The sequence below is a fragment of the Rhyacophila brunnea genome, unplaced genomic scaffold (genome assembly GCF_057557595.1).
Source record: "Rhyacophila brunnea isolate RB1 unplaced genomic scaffold, BYU_Rbru_1.0 scaffold_2, whole genome shotgun sequence".
In the NCBI taxonomy this organism is placed as follows: domain Eukaryota; kingdom Metazoa; phylum Arthropoda; class Insecta; order Trichoptera; family Rhyacophilidae; genus Rhyacophila; species Rhyacophila brunnea.
In genome coordinates this window covers 15,277,773-15,296,069 of record NW_028232859.1, presented here as the reverse complement: position 1 = coordinate 15,296,069, position 18,297 = coordinate 15,277,773, and the positions used below count along the sequence as shown (strand labels likewise).

The window sequence follows — 18,297 nt, the reverse complement described above, 5'->3', positions numbered from 1 at the left end:
TTAAATACTAGTGTCTGTCGGTATAGGTTTAGGAGGGTGACAGATTTTGTGCCGCCCTCGTTGTTGATGTATGCCACCACTGTTTTGTTGTCTGTCTGCAGAAGCATATCTGATCCTATGATTGATTGTACCCGAGATTAAATTGCAAACATTGTTTTCCTGTTGGAATGCCGTGCGATGCTAACTGGTCTTGTTCCCACGTACCTGATAGGTGGTGTTCATTCCGTTGGGCTCCCTAGCCTGTGTCGGCTGCGTCTGTCGTCAGGAAGTGATTGAACTCTGAGGAGCATATCACCTGGAGCCACCACATGATGTCCTGTTAGGCCTATGGTGGGATTGTCGCCTATTGGCGAGAATGGGACCTCGACAATATTGATGACTGGAGCTTTGTAGCCGTCGGAAATGCAACCTTCCTCGTGGAGGTAGGATGCGAAGTTAAGTCGCCCCTGAAGGGATTAGACATGTGTCTGCCTGAGGGACCAACTGCCTTTTTGTACCTATGTTGTGTCAAATCTGAGGATCCTATCGCCTAGGGCCACCACATGATGTCCTGTTGGGCCTGTGGTGGGATTGTCATCAATTGGCGAGGATGGGACCTTGGCCATATTGACTGGAGCGTTGTAGCCATCGGCAATGCAACCTTCCTCGTGGAGGTAGGATGTGAAGTTGAGTCGCCCCAGAAGGGATTGGATATGTGCCTGTCTGAGGGACCAACTGCCTTTTTGTACCTGCATTAGCAGATGGTGACGGAGTGCTACACACTTCTCCGGCGACAGAAACCTCCGCTTGTTGTGTGTGTCCCACATGATGTCCAGGAACCCTCATTGTTGGCTTGGGTTCAGACAGGATCTTTTAATATTTATTAACCACCCTAAAGACTGTAGGAAGGTTATCCTGTATTCCACCTGAACCGAGACTGTTTCTCGGATTGGTTGGCTACTAAGAAGTCGTCTGGTAATTGAATATTCTCAGCCATTCTTTCGTAGGCGTTCGGCGACCCAATTGGTCAGGGATGCAAACATAATCGGAGCGGCTGACAGCACGAACGGGAGACACGTGAATTGTAGGAGCTCCCCTTGGTAGGTTAGTCGAACGAATCGACGATGTTGAGAAGTCATGGGTACCTAGCCAGTCTTTTGTTTGTAAGACGGCTGGAACCTCGTAATGGTGAATTAGTTTGAATGGCTTTGGCTGTAGGAACGCATTCAAACGCTTTCAGTTGAAAACAGGGCATAGGGTCCCGTCTTGTTTCTTGATCAGAAACAGGGTTGAGAGAAAAACTGGGGGTTTGACCCGCTTCTTCTAGAACCCCTGAGTTCTTTAAGTCCTCGATCTCGAGAGTGACCTCTGCTGATTGTTGCATTTGAAATTCTTTCCGTAAAAGTAAAGAATGACTTACCAATGGTGGTGTCCGCACAAAAGGTATGCGGGCTACGGCTATTATTTTTACCAATGTTGGGGGTGGTACACTACTCCCCGAAAGTCTCTTAGGCGGCCCCCAATGTTGTTGGTCGTCCAGATGCGGTCACCTTCGCTTAGAGTACGGATCCCTGGTGGAGCCCGTACCTCCGATGGAGAACTCCCTTCCCACAGGACGTCGCCCCTTGGGAGTACCCCGGCCATAATGTGAGTTCGAGGGCCTTCCGGGACTCTCAGCTCGGAGGAATCCTTGATAGTGCCTCCCGAGTGAAGGTATCCTTCCGGTAAGGATCTGAGTCATATTCTCACAAATTTTATTATGCGTTGTCCCCAAACCCTGTTCGATTTTTTGGTACAGGCTCATCGCTGTTATGATGTTTTGAGGATTGGTTGCCCAATCCACTAACGCATACCCTTCCAGAAGCTGTCCCGTTGGGAAAACATCGCACTCTCGAGGGCCGCGATGGTCCTCTCCATCAGATGGTTAGCTGATGACGAGTGGTCGCACCGACGCAACTTGTCATTTAGACCTAACTCTACGACCGTAGGGGCCGCCAAGAGTTGTTTTTTGGGCGTTGTGCCACTCCTTGCCGGTCCCCCTGCTGAAATATGGTAAGTAACGAGGATACCTCAAACATCAGCATCTTAATCAACGCTCGTACGTAGAACTTTTCCTCCTGTAGCAGTTCTGCTTCGCTGTCTGGTGTTGCTTTTAGAATATCCTCCTCACGGTGATTCAGATGTTGCGCCATTATCACTGATCACTTAACGTTCACTTAACGTTCACTTAACTATCACTTAACGTTCGTTCAAGATATTTTTTTTTTGGATAGTTAGAATGAACTGTCAGCCGCAACATGTAAACAATATGAAAGCCAAATCCAGAATGAAGACAAAGGGGTTCCAAACTCCCTACATAAAAAATAGACGCGCGGGTATGACCAGTAAATAAAAAGGGAGGAATGACCAACGACAAGAAAAAGGAAAATAAATTAGTAGAATATAACCTCACGCGAAGAAGAAAGAGCAAACCCTATCTCAAGGACTTCAAAGTCAAATTCGAATAATATAATATATATATAACAAAATAATACAACGCATCGTGAAAATAATGAATAATAATGGATTAACTATTCTCACCATATTTTACTGTAATGATAGTAATATCATTGGTAGCCATAAATTATTTAAGAATCAAATTTGACAGTGTGACAGTTCACTGGCGATAAAACTTCGGCTTTTAAGTTTAGAAATTTATCGTCAGGCCACTGCTGTATTTTTGCTTTATTTCAAAACCTAGTTAATGGTGCTATTATTCATATCCTTCGTTTGAATCTATATAATACAATAACAGTGTAAGTAGTCTTTCGACAGTCTGCAATCGACTTGTTACTATATTCTTTTATCCTTATGATGCCTCCGAATTAATATAAATGTACAGGATCTACTCTGGGTTCCACTCTTTTCTATTCCTCATTGGCAGACTAGAAAGCGGACTTGTGGCTTTATTATGTATTTTGTAGTGTTATAATACCACACTGGTCATTGTTGCAAAAGGTGTTAATTAGTATTGGTTGATAGGCGTTTAGAACTTTCAACTGAATCATTCTCTTTATTTTCGTGCCCCAGAACCTATAATAATCACTAAGCAAGTTACACTGTAAAAATAAATAAAAACAATATCGCTTTTATATTTAATCCTTTGTTGTGCTTTATTCAAAACTGTACGTAGACGTCTTCTCTTAGATTATTATAATATAGATATCATAAACCATAGTCAATTACGAAAATGAGGACAAAAATATAGTAAGTACTCCATATCGTTTTTGTGGTTAAGATGTTGTGAGACCAAAAACTACAAAAATGGGGTAAGATATAATATGACTCTATATCACTTGTATGATCGAGGTTTTTTGAGATAAACAACCAAACCAAAACCTAACACAGCCTACTTATTTTTGTGTTACAGTAGGCTGTGCTAAGTTTTTGGTCTAAAAAGACCTCTATGACAAAAACGATAATATGGAATACTGTATTTTTCCGAAAATAGATATATGTAATTAATGTGTAGTGTTTAAGATCAATGCTATTTTGTCCTATCCAGATGGAGACTATTTTAACGTGAAAATTAAAATTGTATGTGTGAAAACTAGTCCTTCCTGGAGCTACAACCCTATGTGAGTCTTTGCCTTCTCCAGGTCTGTACTTCTGCATCCCTCCAGTTCGAGACGCCCAAGATCTCCATCTTGTACAAAGACGATCACATCTTCGTTTGTCTTCCTAAATGACAGTTTTTGCCATGCGTTACTCGTCCATCTTGTATACGTGACTCAGTCTAATAGACTGTACAATGTGCGGACTCTCGTACATAGCGTATAGCTTGTTGTTGTATCTCCGTTCCACCCTGGCTATGTGACATTGATGGGTCTAAAGACACCGCGCAATACGCTCCACTCGAATTAACTCAACACTCTTTCTATATTTTTGGTCATACTTCAGGTTTCTGAGCCATTCATAACAACTGGTCTTATTAGTGTTATGTACAAGATGGATTTCAAGTGTCAATTTAATGCCTTGGAACGTACCAGCTATATTAGACCGAATCTTTATTACTTAGTTAATTGTTCTCTTAATTTCGATTTCTAGGCTACTCTTACTGAGGACCCGTACACAAAATTAATATCCACAAATACTTCTGCTACAACATTTTCATTCCAGCCTATGATGTCCATGTGAATATTAATTATTATAGTCTATCTGCTGTAAGAAGTCAATTAATTAAATCGGACATGCTGTCCCCGTCTTTTGATGTACCCGTATGTAATAGATGAAGGGGCACAGCAGTCCATCGTTCTCTCTCATTTCCAAAGTAATAACGCAGTATATCTATGAATTTATGACACTGTCCTTTAATGACTTGTTTTTTTTTCAAGAACACTAAAAATATTAAATAAATTTTAAAATTAAAATATGACGCTGACCAATGTTTATTGACAGTATGTTTATTCCAGCTAACCGCTACCATAAATTGTATCGAATATAGTTTGAAGTGGTGTAATTGAAATTGTGTGACATGTTTAGAATTTAGTACCTGCACACACCTTATAAGTCATGCAGTAGTGGTCGGTAAACTGGAAACTACTTAAGAAATTAGATCTCGTAATCCATCACCTTTAATTTTTATCAAGAAAAAAAACATAATTATAAAAATGTTTATGAAAACATAAGTACCTAATCATAATAAATTTTTATAAAGAATTTTTTTGTACTGGGTAACATTGAATTACATCCGATATTTTCATAGAATATTTTGTTTTCACACTCAATCATTTAGTCATTTTTTAATGAAATTATTTCCAAAATACTCTATAATTTTAGTATTCACCAAAGAATACAAACTGAGTTTTATAATTGATTCAAATTTGATTTTTATTTTGTATGGTTCTATATCCCATGTGATAGAGTATCCTTCACATAACTTTGCAATTGTACACAGTGATAAGGATTTGTGTGTATACCAGGGGTGGCCAACCTCTTGCATACCATGCGGCAATTTTTTTCACAGACGAGTTCAGTTGCGCCATACAACTCAAGCACCTTTTCTACCTACTTACATTCACGGTTGAGGTTGGAAAATAGGGATAGGGGTAGGATCTGCTTCGCTTAGGGGAGGAAAAGGAATAATTCAATCACGCAATTAAATTATGCCAGTTCAAAAAACACACGTTTATTGGATCACTAATCTACAATAGTCAGAAATGATCTCTTGGACGAGAGGGTGATCGCTGTCGTAGACCCCGCTGATGGTGCTACAGGTGCCGGAGAGTCTCGTTTGGTGAAGATAACTCTGAACCACAGTTGTGGGATGTGATGAGAGAGAGCTCTGAGCGGGATGGAGCACTGAGAACTTTTGAGCATTTGGATTTCGCTAGTCTTTCAATGTTTGGTGTTAAATTTGTTACTGAGAGCAGCAGAGAATTCCTCAAATTTGAATCGATCATTCGCGATCTTGCTTCTCTCTCATACACACACTGTTCACATCCTACAATTGTAAACTGTGAAAAAAATGGGACGAACTAATGAGTAAGAAGGCTGTATGACTTGAACTGAGAGCACTCGGGTGTTGAAAATATGAAGAGGGATTCAGTTATGGCGCCTACTTCAAAAGAATAAGTAGGTGTAAAGATGCAATGCGCCACTTATAATCATCCAATGTGTTACGTTTGGCGCATGCGCACACCGTATCAATGTATTAGTATACCAGGCACTTTATTGATTTACTCACGTTTTAGTATTCAAAATTCAAATAACTCAAAAAATCTATTCCAAATTGCAAGGTTACGTGAAGGGTACCTACTCTACTCCACAACATAATATGTGTGTGGAATTTGTTCTATAAATAGAAAATTAAATAATATCCTTTGTTAAATTCTAATTGGTTTTATCTTTTCAATTGCAGAAGCGGACAACGCCTGAGAGTACCTAATATTATTTTAAATATAAACATTAATAGGTAGTGCATTACACAAAGATGTCCAGTCTAGATATGTGGGTGGAGGTGGCAAAGGAGTGTAAATACCTCCCTGAAGATGACCTAAGAGAACTTTGTAGCATGGTGTGTGATCTTCTTTTGGAAGAACCTAATATTCATCCTGTTCAGTCGCCGGTCACAGTGTGCGGAGACATTCATGGACAGGTATACTTTGCTTTTATCATGACTTCTAATTCTTGTCATCTTACTATCTATAAACACCGTTTGGCAGCAATGAAGAGTGTACGTTGACTGGAGGTTACAGACCCAGTGCATACTCCAGCACCCATACACAGTATGAGGTGACAACTTCATTCGGGTGATCGCTTAATGATCAACTTTTCTCATGTACTTTTTCTGTGTTAAGATTTATGAATCTTTCTTATTTGTTTTTATACAATTCTGAATTAGATTTCCTGGCCAATAATCTCATACAATAGACTTATTATATATGGATTGGTGACAACACATTATTGCGGATTGGGCCATCTAAGACATAAAGCCGCTGCGTCCCAGTTCACCCCCCATGCTTGTTGCAGAGGAGTGAAACTCAGTAACATGTGAAGTTACTATGTTTCTGTCGTTCCTCGTTATTTTTAACGCTGAAATATTTATAATAAAGATTCATAAATGCAAACAATTTGTATTGGTGGAAGGCGCGTCCTCACTCCGCCAAACACTTGCGCAGAGCAATAGGAAATCATCTGCATTCGTGAAATAAAATAAATACATCATAAATAGCACTGTACGACAGAACCGTGATTGACTGTAATTTCGCATATCCTGTAAGACTGTGTCTAAATTCCATTCTGCTCCGCTCAGCAAGGCATGATCCAAAAGGTTTTTATGGTCCGAAGTAATAGATACAAACAACAACGATGTCATTCGAGTACATTAATTTTCTATAAATATAGGGGGGCGCATATGCCCTGGTTTAGAGCAAATAACTTGGTAAATTAATTATTTAATTGTCATTTTTTTCAGTTTTATGATTTGGAAGAACTGTTCAGGACTGGAGGTCAAGTTCCAGACACAAACTACATTTTCATGGGAGACTTTGTTGACCGCGGTTATTATAGTTTAGAAACACTCACCAGGCTGATGACTTTAAAAGCACGCTACCCAGACAGGTAAAAACAACACTTATAATAATTATATTTCTCATTTATGTTCAACAAAGAAAATTTATACTATGACTATGTGTAGATACTAAGGTCCTTGCACCGGGTCAAAACACATTTTTTTGCAAGCCCGTGGGGTCGAACCCGTGACCCACAGCTGTATAGAGATGGCCGCTCTACCAACTCGGCTACCATGGGCGCTAAATCTCGAGATACATTTATAATAATTGTGACTGGTACAAATAATGGAAAAAAAATATTTTGGTTAAACATTTCGTGTCCTGTTATTGAAGAAATTCTCCTCGTATACTGTACTGAACAAAGATGTCAAAGAAAACCATCTTCTATAATATAAATATAGAATATACTGTATGAAAGTGAAGCAAAAAAAGGACCTCTGGTTTACTGAAATTTATTTGTCAATTTACAGGGCGTATGAACAGACATTCTGTCATGATGAGTAGATAAGCAACCAATATACTAAAATTGTAATACTGCACGAGAGTAAGTTAATAGAGTAAAAACAAAGAATATCAAAAATAGGCACCCATTGAGTAAGGAAATCAGAAATGCCTACTTAGTGATGTTAATAATTGTGTAGTTGTATACTTAAAACATGATTATAATTTACAGAATCACACTTCTCCGGGGTAACCACGAAACGAGACAAATTACTCAAGTATATGGCTTTTATGATGAGTGCTTATCAAAATATGGCAACGCCAACGCATGGATGGACTGCTGTCGCGTGTTTGATCTTCTCACGGTGGCCGCACTTATAGATGAGAGCGTGCTGTGTGTTCATGGCGGTCTCAGCCCTGATCTCAAGACATTAGACCAAATTCGACGTATACCCCGAAATCAAGAAATACCACATCAAGGACCTTTTTGCGACCTCGTCTGGTCCGATCCGGAGGATGTCGATAAGTGGACCACGAGCCCGCGTGGTGCCGGATGGCTCTTTGGTGAAAGCATCACTAAAGAGTTCTTGGAAATAAACGACTTAAATTTAATATGCAGAGCTCATCAGCTGGTTGACGAAGGCTATAAATACATGTTCAGTGATAAATTAGTAACCGTCTGGTCAGCCCCCAACTACTGCTACCGTTGTGGTAATATAGCGTCTATTTTGGAAATCAAAAGTCCTGATTCGAGAGAACCTAAGCTTTTTGTAGCCGTGAATGATTCCAACCGGGTAGTCCCCTCCCAATACACGACACCATATTTCCTGTAGCTTATCAGCTTGAAGTGTTCTTTGATTTCAAGTATTCTAGTGTCCTTATAATGATTCCGGTGCGTGAAGTGCGAAGAGAAAAATGTTTTATTATTTACCGAAGACGAAACTGGTAATGTTAGTATAATGTTAAATGTGTAATTTGAAATGGACTGGAGTTTATCCACTATTACGGGATAATGGTACAATGGTCTGATCAATTAATGATATGGTGCCTTTTTTAGTTTTCCCGCATTTTAAAAAGAGAAATAGTGGCTTTTTGTCATTCTTTTGGTCTATTGTTTGAAACAATAATTCCAACATTAAAATGAGTCAAATTTTTTTTACTATAAAATTTTATCATCTTTCATATTTATTACAATTGATATTATATTTTGTGCCCAATTATTTTACAAGCCCATATTTTGACATGGTGTCAAATAAATTCTTAACAAATACAATTCATGTGGCTTAAATTTCATATATTATCTTTTAACTCAGTTTAAAAGTTTCTGGTTATTTTTAGTTTTTGGATTTGATCTTGTTTTTATACTCTTAAACCATAAAAAAATATTTGGTCTGCAGTTATGTATAAAAAATAATACTACCTATGTTGCTAGTTGAATTCATGCATATTTATGAATTTTAAGAAGTCTTCATTTTTAAGAACTAATTTTGTATCAAAAAATTGTCACAGTACAACTGACCGGACAACATGTATTTAAGGGAATTGTAATTTTCAAGAAGGTCCATGACGTTCCTGAATTACGTTTTACATTCAAAAGATGGAAGTATGTTATGAAAGCATTTTATATTTACCTGTATGCATATTTTTATCATGAATAAAATATTTTCATTTAAACAATGACATCAGTTATTTTTTCCTCTTACAATTTTTTAACGCATTTTAATTGAGTTGGCATTTGTCTAATGCAGGGGTCTCTACCTTTTTGCGGTAGCGGGCGCATTGAGATTTGTGGTAATAGTGGCGGGCACACATCGGATTTCTAAAAAATCATCAAAACATTATCTTACAATCGTTCGATTTAAGGTAATGTCATTTTGAATATCTAAAATTTCTTCAATTTTTTGTTACAAGATTTAAAAAAAAAAAATGGAGCCATCAGTTCGATAATGGAAAATTGCTAGAATATGTATTTTAGCTTTGAAGGCTTTAATAGAACTAATAATTTCTGCTACATCTTTATTTTCTCCTGAAGTTCAAGATTTAAATTGTTTAATTTTTCACAAATATCAGTCAAAAACGCCAAGTCCATCAGCCAATGATGGTTATCTAATTGTTCGAGTGTTTAACCTTTTGAAATGAAAATTTTTTTAATCTCAAATCACGCGGTTAAGAACCCCTGGTCTAATGTATGGTACGGGACCATACCTTATAAAAACACTACCTAACATTATAATAAGGTCTTCATATTTATACTAATCTCACATTCTTTTGTAAATAGTGTCTCAGCGAATTAAGTTTCGATGATGGCTGCGCGGCTTAAGCGTCGTGGGTCCCAGGTTCGAATCCTGGGTCTGGCAAATACACATATTGTTTTTCAATTTCCGTCCACTCTCTTGAAGCCCATATGATCTTATTAGGATCGGACATGGTCGGGAAGAAAAAAAAATGAACCTGAGCCTAAATTGTTAATTGTTATCTCCATAGACAAAGGTTTTTGATGTTTTCTGTGTTAATTTGTATTGTGTGTATGAGAGCTATGACACACATAATTAAATAACTTTTTCGATTACTTCGCCAGATTTTATTCAATTAAATTACATTATACATAACCAAAAAATAGAATAACTTGATCTATGTTGCTAAAATACCGAAACAGCATTTGTACAAAGGTGAAATAGAAATAAATAAAAGAATAACATCATTGACGAGGCTTTCACTTCTTCGCCTTAGGCTTCATAGTGAAGTAGAGAATCGTGAGTCCCATTACGCCATAGGTGATTTTCGCAGCCTGCAATAAACAAAGTAAAAGTAAGTAATTGACAATCATGTTTTTAGACCATCTGAATTTGGAAGAATTGCCAGTGAACCAAAAAATCCTCGATGTTGCTAGACGTTTCACTCAATAATGTCAAATTCGGGTGTTTTTTTTTGTCCTCCAACAATGTTAACTTCAATATTTTTATTGCAAATTATAGTTATGTACAAGTTGATATTAAACAACATCAGAAGACCGCTGTCACTTTGGTTTCGGATGAACATGAGATTCGCACCAGCGAAGCAATTCTACACACAAGGCGGTAGTTTATCATATTTTTGTGTTGAGGCGTTTAATTGTTACAATAAGTCAACTGTCAAAAAGTGCTATGCTTAAACAGCCCTCTCTTGGCTGTGTTAACTTTTAGAGCGAAATAGACAGTTTAGACTTATTGTAACAATTATAATCATCAATACATAAATTTGATAAACCAACGTCGATAGCCGCCTTGTATATAGAATAGACCCCCAGGTATATAACTAAATAATGAACTTCCACATTATAACAAATAATTAATCTAACTAGCGTCGTATTAGGAATTTATTCGGAGACTGCCATAGTGACAAGCTGATTTTTCGCCAAAACATACCACATTATAGTGCTACTGATAAGTAAATGTCATGTAACACAATCTGCATTAGGGAATATAATATTTTGAATATAAACTTCTCAAAAAAAAAAAACTATCAACTGTAAGAATCCAGTATGCAATTGTAACGGTAGTAATATAATAATTATTCGCAGATGTCAAAATATATTGATAAATGATGAGAAAAAGTATTCTAGTAAAATGACTTCTACTTACAGTCGCTCGGCCTAGGTTCGTCGTGGAATTGAAATATTTGGCGAATCCTGTGAGTTCAGCTCCTGCTTCTCCTGCCATTTTTCTATTAACAATAAATGCGATATAAAGGAATGAAACCAAATTAATCGTCCTTACGTAGGCTAATAGGAAAACTAACCTGTCAATGTTGAATATTCAAAATTGTAAATTATATAATTTTTCTCTATTGGTCAATTGCTTGTCAGCACGATAAAATATTTTTTATAGGCTGGCAATTATTTCAAAAAAACCTCTATAACGTAATATGCTGTCTATGTTTTGCAAAATAATAAATTGTTTAATTGTAAAATTTTTAGACAAAAATTCAAAAGTCAAGTATTTTAGTTCTCCCGAACAGCTTTAGCGCTATTTTTTTTTTAATCTATTGCCAACTTTTTTTTCCGAATTTTCAAAATTATAATTTTGGCTTACTATAACTGTTTTATATCGTACATAGTACGCAGACGAATTATAGTACAAATACTATAATTATAGTACGGTTCGCAACACTGGTATCGGACCAGTATAAGTCAATTTATTCTAAAGATTGGGTCTTCAAACTTTGTGCTCGAGCTCTATTTTTCATATGATCAACTTATTGTTCATCGTCCATGCCATCATACAAATATTTAATAAATATGGTGTTATTAATATTTGGATCAAATCTGCAAATACTTTACATTTTCTTTGTCTTTATGCTTGTTCCATTTTTTGTTTGGATTATCTATGTACCAATTTTTTTTAAATTTTAATGTCCGTAGTCGGCCACTTTCCTTAGCTAAGGTGTGTAAATGATCATACCTTTTCTCTTCCGTTCAATAAGGGCATGCATTGAGTCACCTTCGTTTTGGATGTGCCCTTTTATCAAAAAACGATGAGTTATCGAAACTCCATATTTCTCCGTAATATACGCAAACGAGAGAAATAAAAATTTATTCCTGTTTTGGCCGCCGCAATTATTGTCTGAATAAAAATGAAGTTTTTCACCTCATTTGAAATTTTGGTTGTCATAATTTCTAGAAGACAACTACTGACTAATTTCATTGGCTCCCTTTTCCCCCATCCCACCCTTCATTTTACGAGCAGGAATTATTCGACCTTTTCCCGTTACATATTATTCTACTCCACTTTGCCGCTTATTTTTTAAATCAGTCTTTAGTGACTTCTTTCTTTCTTTCGAAAAAAATCTAATAATATTTTGTCTTAATTTAATGAAATAGAATGTACGCTGAAGCGAGATGAGAAAGGAGACGAAGCCAGCAAGAGAGACGGCGGAAGATGTCAGAGTTGTAACAAATGTGTAACTATGTAACTCAGTTTTGTAACTCGATTTTGAACTATGAACAAATTTAAACGTCAATGAGGGTCTCAAGAAGTGAACTATGAATATTGTTGAATTGTTCTTTCAATTTTAATAAGGTCATATTTTTTTCCTTTCATGACCGGAATTTTAGTAGAATCGCTATAAAACGATTGGATTCAAAAGAATCCAGCATGGCCATGCCCCCTGCCAACGTCAGTGACGTCACTAACAAGTACGTTTCCATTTGCATTTCATTGTGTTCGATTGACTTTGTGTTGGAATGAAATTAAAGTTTACTGAAATTAAAATTTTTTGCCAGTTGCACCTTGACCATAGAGGAGATGTGGGAGGCGTGGTGGGACGGGTATCATGATGCGATGCCAAAGGTGAATGAAATATTAGAAGAGACAAAACAGTTCAAGGACATGGAGCAGCGTTAAGAAGACGTCTACAGGCACTATGAGGGAATGGAGCCTCAATGTTGTAAGTACTTATTTTTATTTATTTATTTTATTAATACTTTCGACCGAAGGTACTTGATGGAATTTGAATTTAAATTCTAATGGATTTAAGTTTTGTACTATTGCATTTGAGTCGTTTTTTGCGACCCGAGTTTCGCCTTTCGGCATCTTCAGGCGCTATGTGCACTCACCCAATTGAGTATTTACCTATACCATTACTTCAATTTCAAGTGCATCTGTACTAGACCAGATTTTGATTGGAACTAGAAATAAATGTAGATTAAATTGTTATTTTTTTTTTTTAATTTATTGATCGCATAGAATTGTTTTGACTGTAATGTTAATTGATTCATGTATACCTACGTTAATAAGAAGTGACCTAAATTCTTTCTCTTTAGAATCCCCTGTGTACCAGCAACCAGTCAAGCCGATACCTACATGCCAAACCCGTACCACAGCTGAGACGATTCATACCCACTGCCAGCCGAGACGAATTGATACCTACTGTACAGCAGCAACTTACCTACTCGCCAAGCCATCACCGATATACCTACTTCCGTCAATACTCGATTCAACCCACAGTTTGCTCGTTGTCTGTGTGGTCATAAATAATTCATAAAATCTATATAAAATGGTTTATAACTACACTTCACAGAATGAACATAAAAAATGGCGACCATTGCTTGAGCAAGAAATAGACTCCTATTTATAGTCCGAATTCTTTGATTTCATACAAATAAAATTTTGAGTCACTGAAAAAGTAAAAACACTGTAAAGGAATAATATATTAAATGAAATATTAAAAGTTATAAAATGTAATCTTTATTGTAGTGCTAAAGATTCACAACATACACTAGCATAGCACAAAAATAGCTTTAATCACAGTGAGTCAGATAATAAAATTTAGGAAATGGTGCACTTACTACTTTGCATTGTACGCCGAATTAGTATATTTTATAAATTTGATATAATCACATTATTTCAAGTAGCGAGTAAAGTGTGCCAATGGTTTATTTATTTATACACTAGCCGAACACTAGCGCATTTATAAAAATTACATGATTAATAGCAAGCTAAAATTTTGACCATTCTATAAACATATTCTATCATTGAATAGTAGTTTAAATGTATGTAACTCAAACGAAGGAGGCCTGCATTTATTATGCAGCAATGGAAATAAATTATAACAGACCACAGACTCAATGTTCTTCCATGTAGGAAAATTAAATGCTGATAAAAGAAAGCTAATCCATTAATACAAACAAAAACTGTTCCGAAAATATAAATTTAACTGAAATAATTACAAGATAAAAAGAACTTTTTATATACAACGTTTTTAAATTTTCTGTTGAATCATATAAACTTGACTTGACTAGCTTAAACGATCAAAAAAAATTGTACTTAATAGAAATACTGAATAATGAAATGTCATTTTATATTGATTTCCATAGTACCGCACGTATATACTATTTAATAATTTAGTTGCTAGGACCCCCTAGCAACCAATAATGGTATCGAAATAACTTTTTATACAAAACAGAATAAACTGAAAATTAATTCAATTCTACTTAAAGATGGCTAAAAGTATTAAAAAATGCATTGGCATCGCGTTCTGATATATTCTAAAAGTTTCAAATGTCTAGCTAGTCGGGAAGTTAGTTAAAAATTGATTGCAAGATTTGTACCGGACAAACAACCACCGGACAAATGAGAATACGACCTAAGAAAAACGTTGTAAAATAATAGTTTTAATAGGTAATCAATCATTGTTTAATTTTTCGACATTGTCAGTTGTCAGGCACTATATTCATGGATTTTACATTGCTTGTTTTTTTTTTTAAATACATGGAAATAGTTTATTCTGGAGACCGACTAGATTTTTTTTAAATCAGTGAATGTTTGTCAATATTCAGAGTAATCATAATAATGTATTACAAACAAACACTAAAATAGATTAATAAATTATTTTTTTATAAATGATAAATATTATTTAATTGTGCAAGATATGCAAATAAAATGCAAATTGGTGAAGGGAACGGTCTATGAATAGAGCATAGTGGAACTATTTTGTGATTGCTATAATAAAATCACTATGATATAGTAATTATTTTGAATTTGTAATTTATTCTTGTGTTCATATCTGACTTGATATAAATTTATTATTTATAAAACGATACCTAAACATAATAAGCATTTCATTTGCAAATCATAAATACACTTTTTTATACGGCATATTCATAATATGCTACAGTAGTAATTATTCGTAATATCTTAAAATTATTAATACACAAATTATACAATATAATATATTAAACGTTAATCGATTGCTTGAATCTAAGTTAATTTGACAGTTTCCAATAGAAAAATATCACTTGACTGCAAAAACTTATATGAACAGAATAATCAAGAGATATTATATGCATTCATCCATACCTAGCAGTTAGTTGACTGATTTTAATTTGTTTTTTCCTTCCTTGTCAGCCCTTATTCAAATTATATTTTCTCTTTTCATTTACTTTTCACATTTCGTTATGCCATCTGCCATATTTTCTATCTAGAAAAAGTTTTTCTACAAATATTCAAAATTACATACTTGGTGGAAATTAGTCGGCGACTAAAAAACTATACAAATTCACAATTTTACATTACATTGCTGACTAGATAGATAATATTCAATTTTAAAATATCTACATGACACTGATGCAGTTTACCATAATATATTATGTAGTTCTCCGTCTGCCATTTATATAATGACATCAATAATAATAATATCATCAATGAAAGATTAAGTAAGTATAGAAAAGATTTGCCGAAGAGTGATGAAAAATCAATTAACATGAACAAAAGGCTTCTGTTAAAATATTTGAACACGTAGGAATTTTAATATAATTCTTTATATAGATTACAAGCTATTTATAAATGAAACTATTCACTACTCATATATTTATTCCAATAATCTAATTCTTTGTATTTTTACGTTAGATAATATAATTAGTTTTGTTAATCGCACAAGTGTCATTCTGTTAGCACCTCAAAATCATATCTACTAGATACATAATAAATTAACTCTCACACAATTTTACAATCACTAGGTGGATTTTTCATATGAGATAATAATATGTCTCCGGTCAAAGTTACTTCTGTTACATGAGATTTACTATTAAATTGTATTAACGTTTAATGTGAGCTGCAGACAAAGAAATTATCATAGGACAGGAAATTATTATAAAAATAAAGCCACTGAAATTTCTGCATCAAATTGGTCATTTTGGAAATAAATAGATTAAAAACTTAATGATTTAAAAAATACAAAATATTTTTCATAGTCTTAGTATTAGATTCTCAATATTTGAGGAACATACTAATGGAATACTTTTGTTGCGAAATATTATATAATAATCTGTTTGTTGTGATTCTTTTATCACAATGCAAGCAAAAGTTATTTTTATTATAGAGAGATATTCTTACTGATACTATTTATGGTGCGACCATTACAAGTCGTCATCGGGTAGTTGTAGTGTCGTCGGGATATATTGCTTTTTGAAAATTTTATATAAAATGTTTTGGGTTAAACTAATAAAGACAGTTTTAATCCACAATTTAGTATCACACAAATGTTTTGACAGCTTCATTTGCTGTTTTTGTATAGTAGCGATATAAATTATGAATTCGGAAAACTTCTTTCGATTTATCTATATCACAAATTATGCAAAATAATACGATTTCATTACAATTTCTTCCGGCAAATAAATTTGATAATACATACTATGTAGTGCTCTATGCACAGGTAAAACGAGGAATAGGGAGATTCCTAGGTATGTGGGCAGATAATAATTTCATATTACCATACGTCATATACTACTATTTTTAAACATGCAGCGAACATCATAAATTATAAATCTCTAAAAAATATTAAATTCTAAATCAATGACATAAAATGACATTTTAATAGTTTCAAGAATTCATTTCAGCTTATGGAAACCTGATGTCTACACACCTTTGCCTAAATAATCTACACAATTCAATATTCCCTAATCATTGACAATCAACACAACAAAGTTTTTTTTCTGTGCAGTAACATTAAAATTCTTAACTCCATTAAAAGCTCGTGATTTTTTTTACATTATGTCATACATTTATCTCAACCTTATCTATGTTAATTTGATCTTGTTTTATTTATACCTACAACATCTGTTAGCATTCATACATATATAATCTTCAACTGTAAGCATGGTTCAATATATCCAATTATTCATGAAAACCAAAAAATGTATTTGCATTATATTTATACCATTAAGGGCCCACATGCCCCTCGTAGGTCAAAATGGAGTTTTATGGTATTTTCAGAGCATAATCCTGGACACTCCTTAAATGTTGTCGATAATCTATTTATATAATTTTGAATCCTTTATATTTATTTTAAACATTTGATGACTGCATAAAGTATTTTTATTACATAAAATAGTATTCTTTTAAACCTCTCGATCTAATGTTTTAGAATATAGTCATATTTCAGTACATCCATGTGCAGTGGTATTTATTTATTAATTTTTAAACGCATTTATAAAACCATTAGTAAAATTAATGTTAACATTATATAGAGAAATATTTACGATAAAAAATTATATTAATAATCTCTGTGATCCCAAATTTGACAAGAATTAGGCATTTTATTATTCAAAAAATGGGCACGATTAGTACATTTGAAGATAATTTTATAGATACTGATTATAAGCTATGTCTTTCACCATTCAAATGTAATAAAACACCCTACGAATAATAGTTGTTTTATAATAATTATTGACCTAAGAATAAGATGGTATTTTTTTGAAATACGCCATTTCTATTGGCATTTTCCAGTGGTTAAGCTACAACATACGGCCATAGCCATAAATTGACAAACGATAAATGAAGTAGGGAGTAACATCATATTAACGCGCGTGTTTGAACATGTACCGAATCGGAGAAAAAAAAACGTTTTTTTCGTTTAATCGTTTCAAAGAATACTATTTTATGTAATAAAAATACTTTACACAGTCATCAAATGTTTAAAATAAATATAAAGGATAATAAGGCTTCAAAATTATATAATTAGATTATCTATAACGTTTAAGGAATGTCCAGGATTATGCTCTGAAAATACCATAAACCTCTATTTTGACCTACGTGGCGCATGTGGACCGTTAGAGGAATATCATTTTAAGAAAGTAGTTTCTATTAGATTGTTGGTTTTCTTACAAATTGAAGGTTTTCTTATTCAAAGAAGATATAATATTAAAAATCCATGATCCCTGTTGCACATCGTTTCCATAAAAATATTATAAAATTAAAGAATAGGAAGTGATTTCTCTTTCCATACCACATATAAAATAGAAGGGTTCATAATAATAATTGTATAATCAGATATTTTAGTTGTAGAATGT

The 18,297-nt window shown here is 34.3% G+C and overlaps 2 protein-coding genes across 4 annotated transcripts; one reads left to right on the top strand and one right to left on the bottom strand.

The window, feature by feature from the left end:
- The first annotated feature begins 2,637 nt into the window (after nucleotides 1-2,637).
- On the top strand, nucleotides 2,638-9,149 carry PpV (Protein phosphatase V). Of its 3 annotated transcripts, none has more exons than XM_085946280.1 (5): nucleotides 2,638-2,774; nucleotides 4,066-4,151; nucleotides 5,879-6,115; nucleotides 6,935-7,080; nucleotides 7,705-9,149. In XM_085946280.1, exons 3-5 carry the CDS (start codon nucleotides 5,951-5,953, stop codon nucleotides 8,303-8,305), a joined length of 912 nt encoding a protein of 303 aa, XP_085802406.1. In that variant the 5' UTR covers nucleotides 2,638-2,774; nucleotides 4,066-4,151; nucleotides 5,879-5,950; the 3' UTR covers nucleotides 8,306-9,149. The 3 variants fall into 3 exon arrangements, with proteins under 3 accessions (XP_085802406.1, XP_085802405.1, XP_085802404.1); XM_085946279.1 differs by having other exon boundaries at nucleotides 4,066-4,288; XM_085946278.1 differs by lacking the exon at nucleotides 4,066-4,151.
- Nucleotides 9,150-10,045: 896 nt separating this feature from the next.
- Nucleotides 10,046-11,287, bottom strand: LOC147071928 (ATP synthase F(0) complex subunit k, mitochondrial-like). The gene is made up of 2 exons (XM_085946282.1): nucleotides 11,093-11,287; nucleotides 10,046-10,260 (listed from the first exon to the last, which is right to left on the bottom strand). Exons 1-2 carry the CDS (start codon nucleotides 11,168-11,170, stop codon nucleotides 10,186-10,188), a joined length of 153 nt encoding a protein of 50 aa, XP_085802408.1. The 5' UTR covers nucleotides 11,171-11,287; the 3' UTR covers nucleotides 10,046-10,185.
- Nucleotides 11,288-18,297: the final 7,010 nt, after the last annotated feature.

What these genes read in the sequence shown, in the direction of transcription:
- PpV (XM_085946278.1), top strand. Translation starts at nt 5,951, where the DNA reads ATGTCCAGTCTAGATATGTGGGTGGAGGTGGCAAAGGAGTGTAAATAC. An exon ending in GCGGAGACATTCATGGACAG is followed by an intron (nt 6,116 to 6,934) that starts GTATACTTTGCT and finishes CATTTTTTTCAG; the next exon opens with TTTTATGATTTGGAAGAACT. An exon ending in AAAGCACGCTACCCAGACAG is followed by an intron (nt 7,081 to 7,704) that starts GTAAAAACAACA and finishes TATAATTTACAG; the next exon opens with AATCACACTTCTCCGGGGTA.
- LOC147071928 (XM_085946282.1), bottom strand. Translation starts at nt 11,170, where the DNA reads ATGGCAGGAGAAGCAGGAGCTGAACTCACAGGATTCGCCAAATATTTC. An exon ending in CGAACCTAGGCCGAGCGACT is followed by an intron (nt 10,261 to 11,092) that starts GTAAGTAGAAGT and finishes TGTTTATTGCAG; the next exon opens with GCTGCGAAAATCACCTATGG.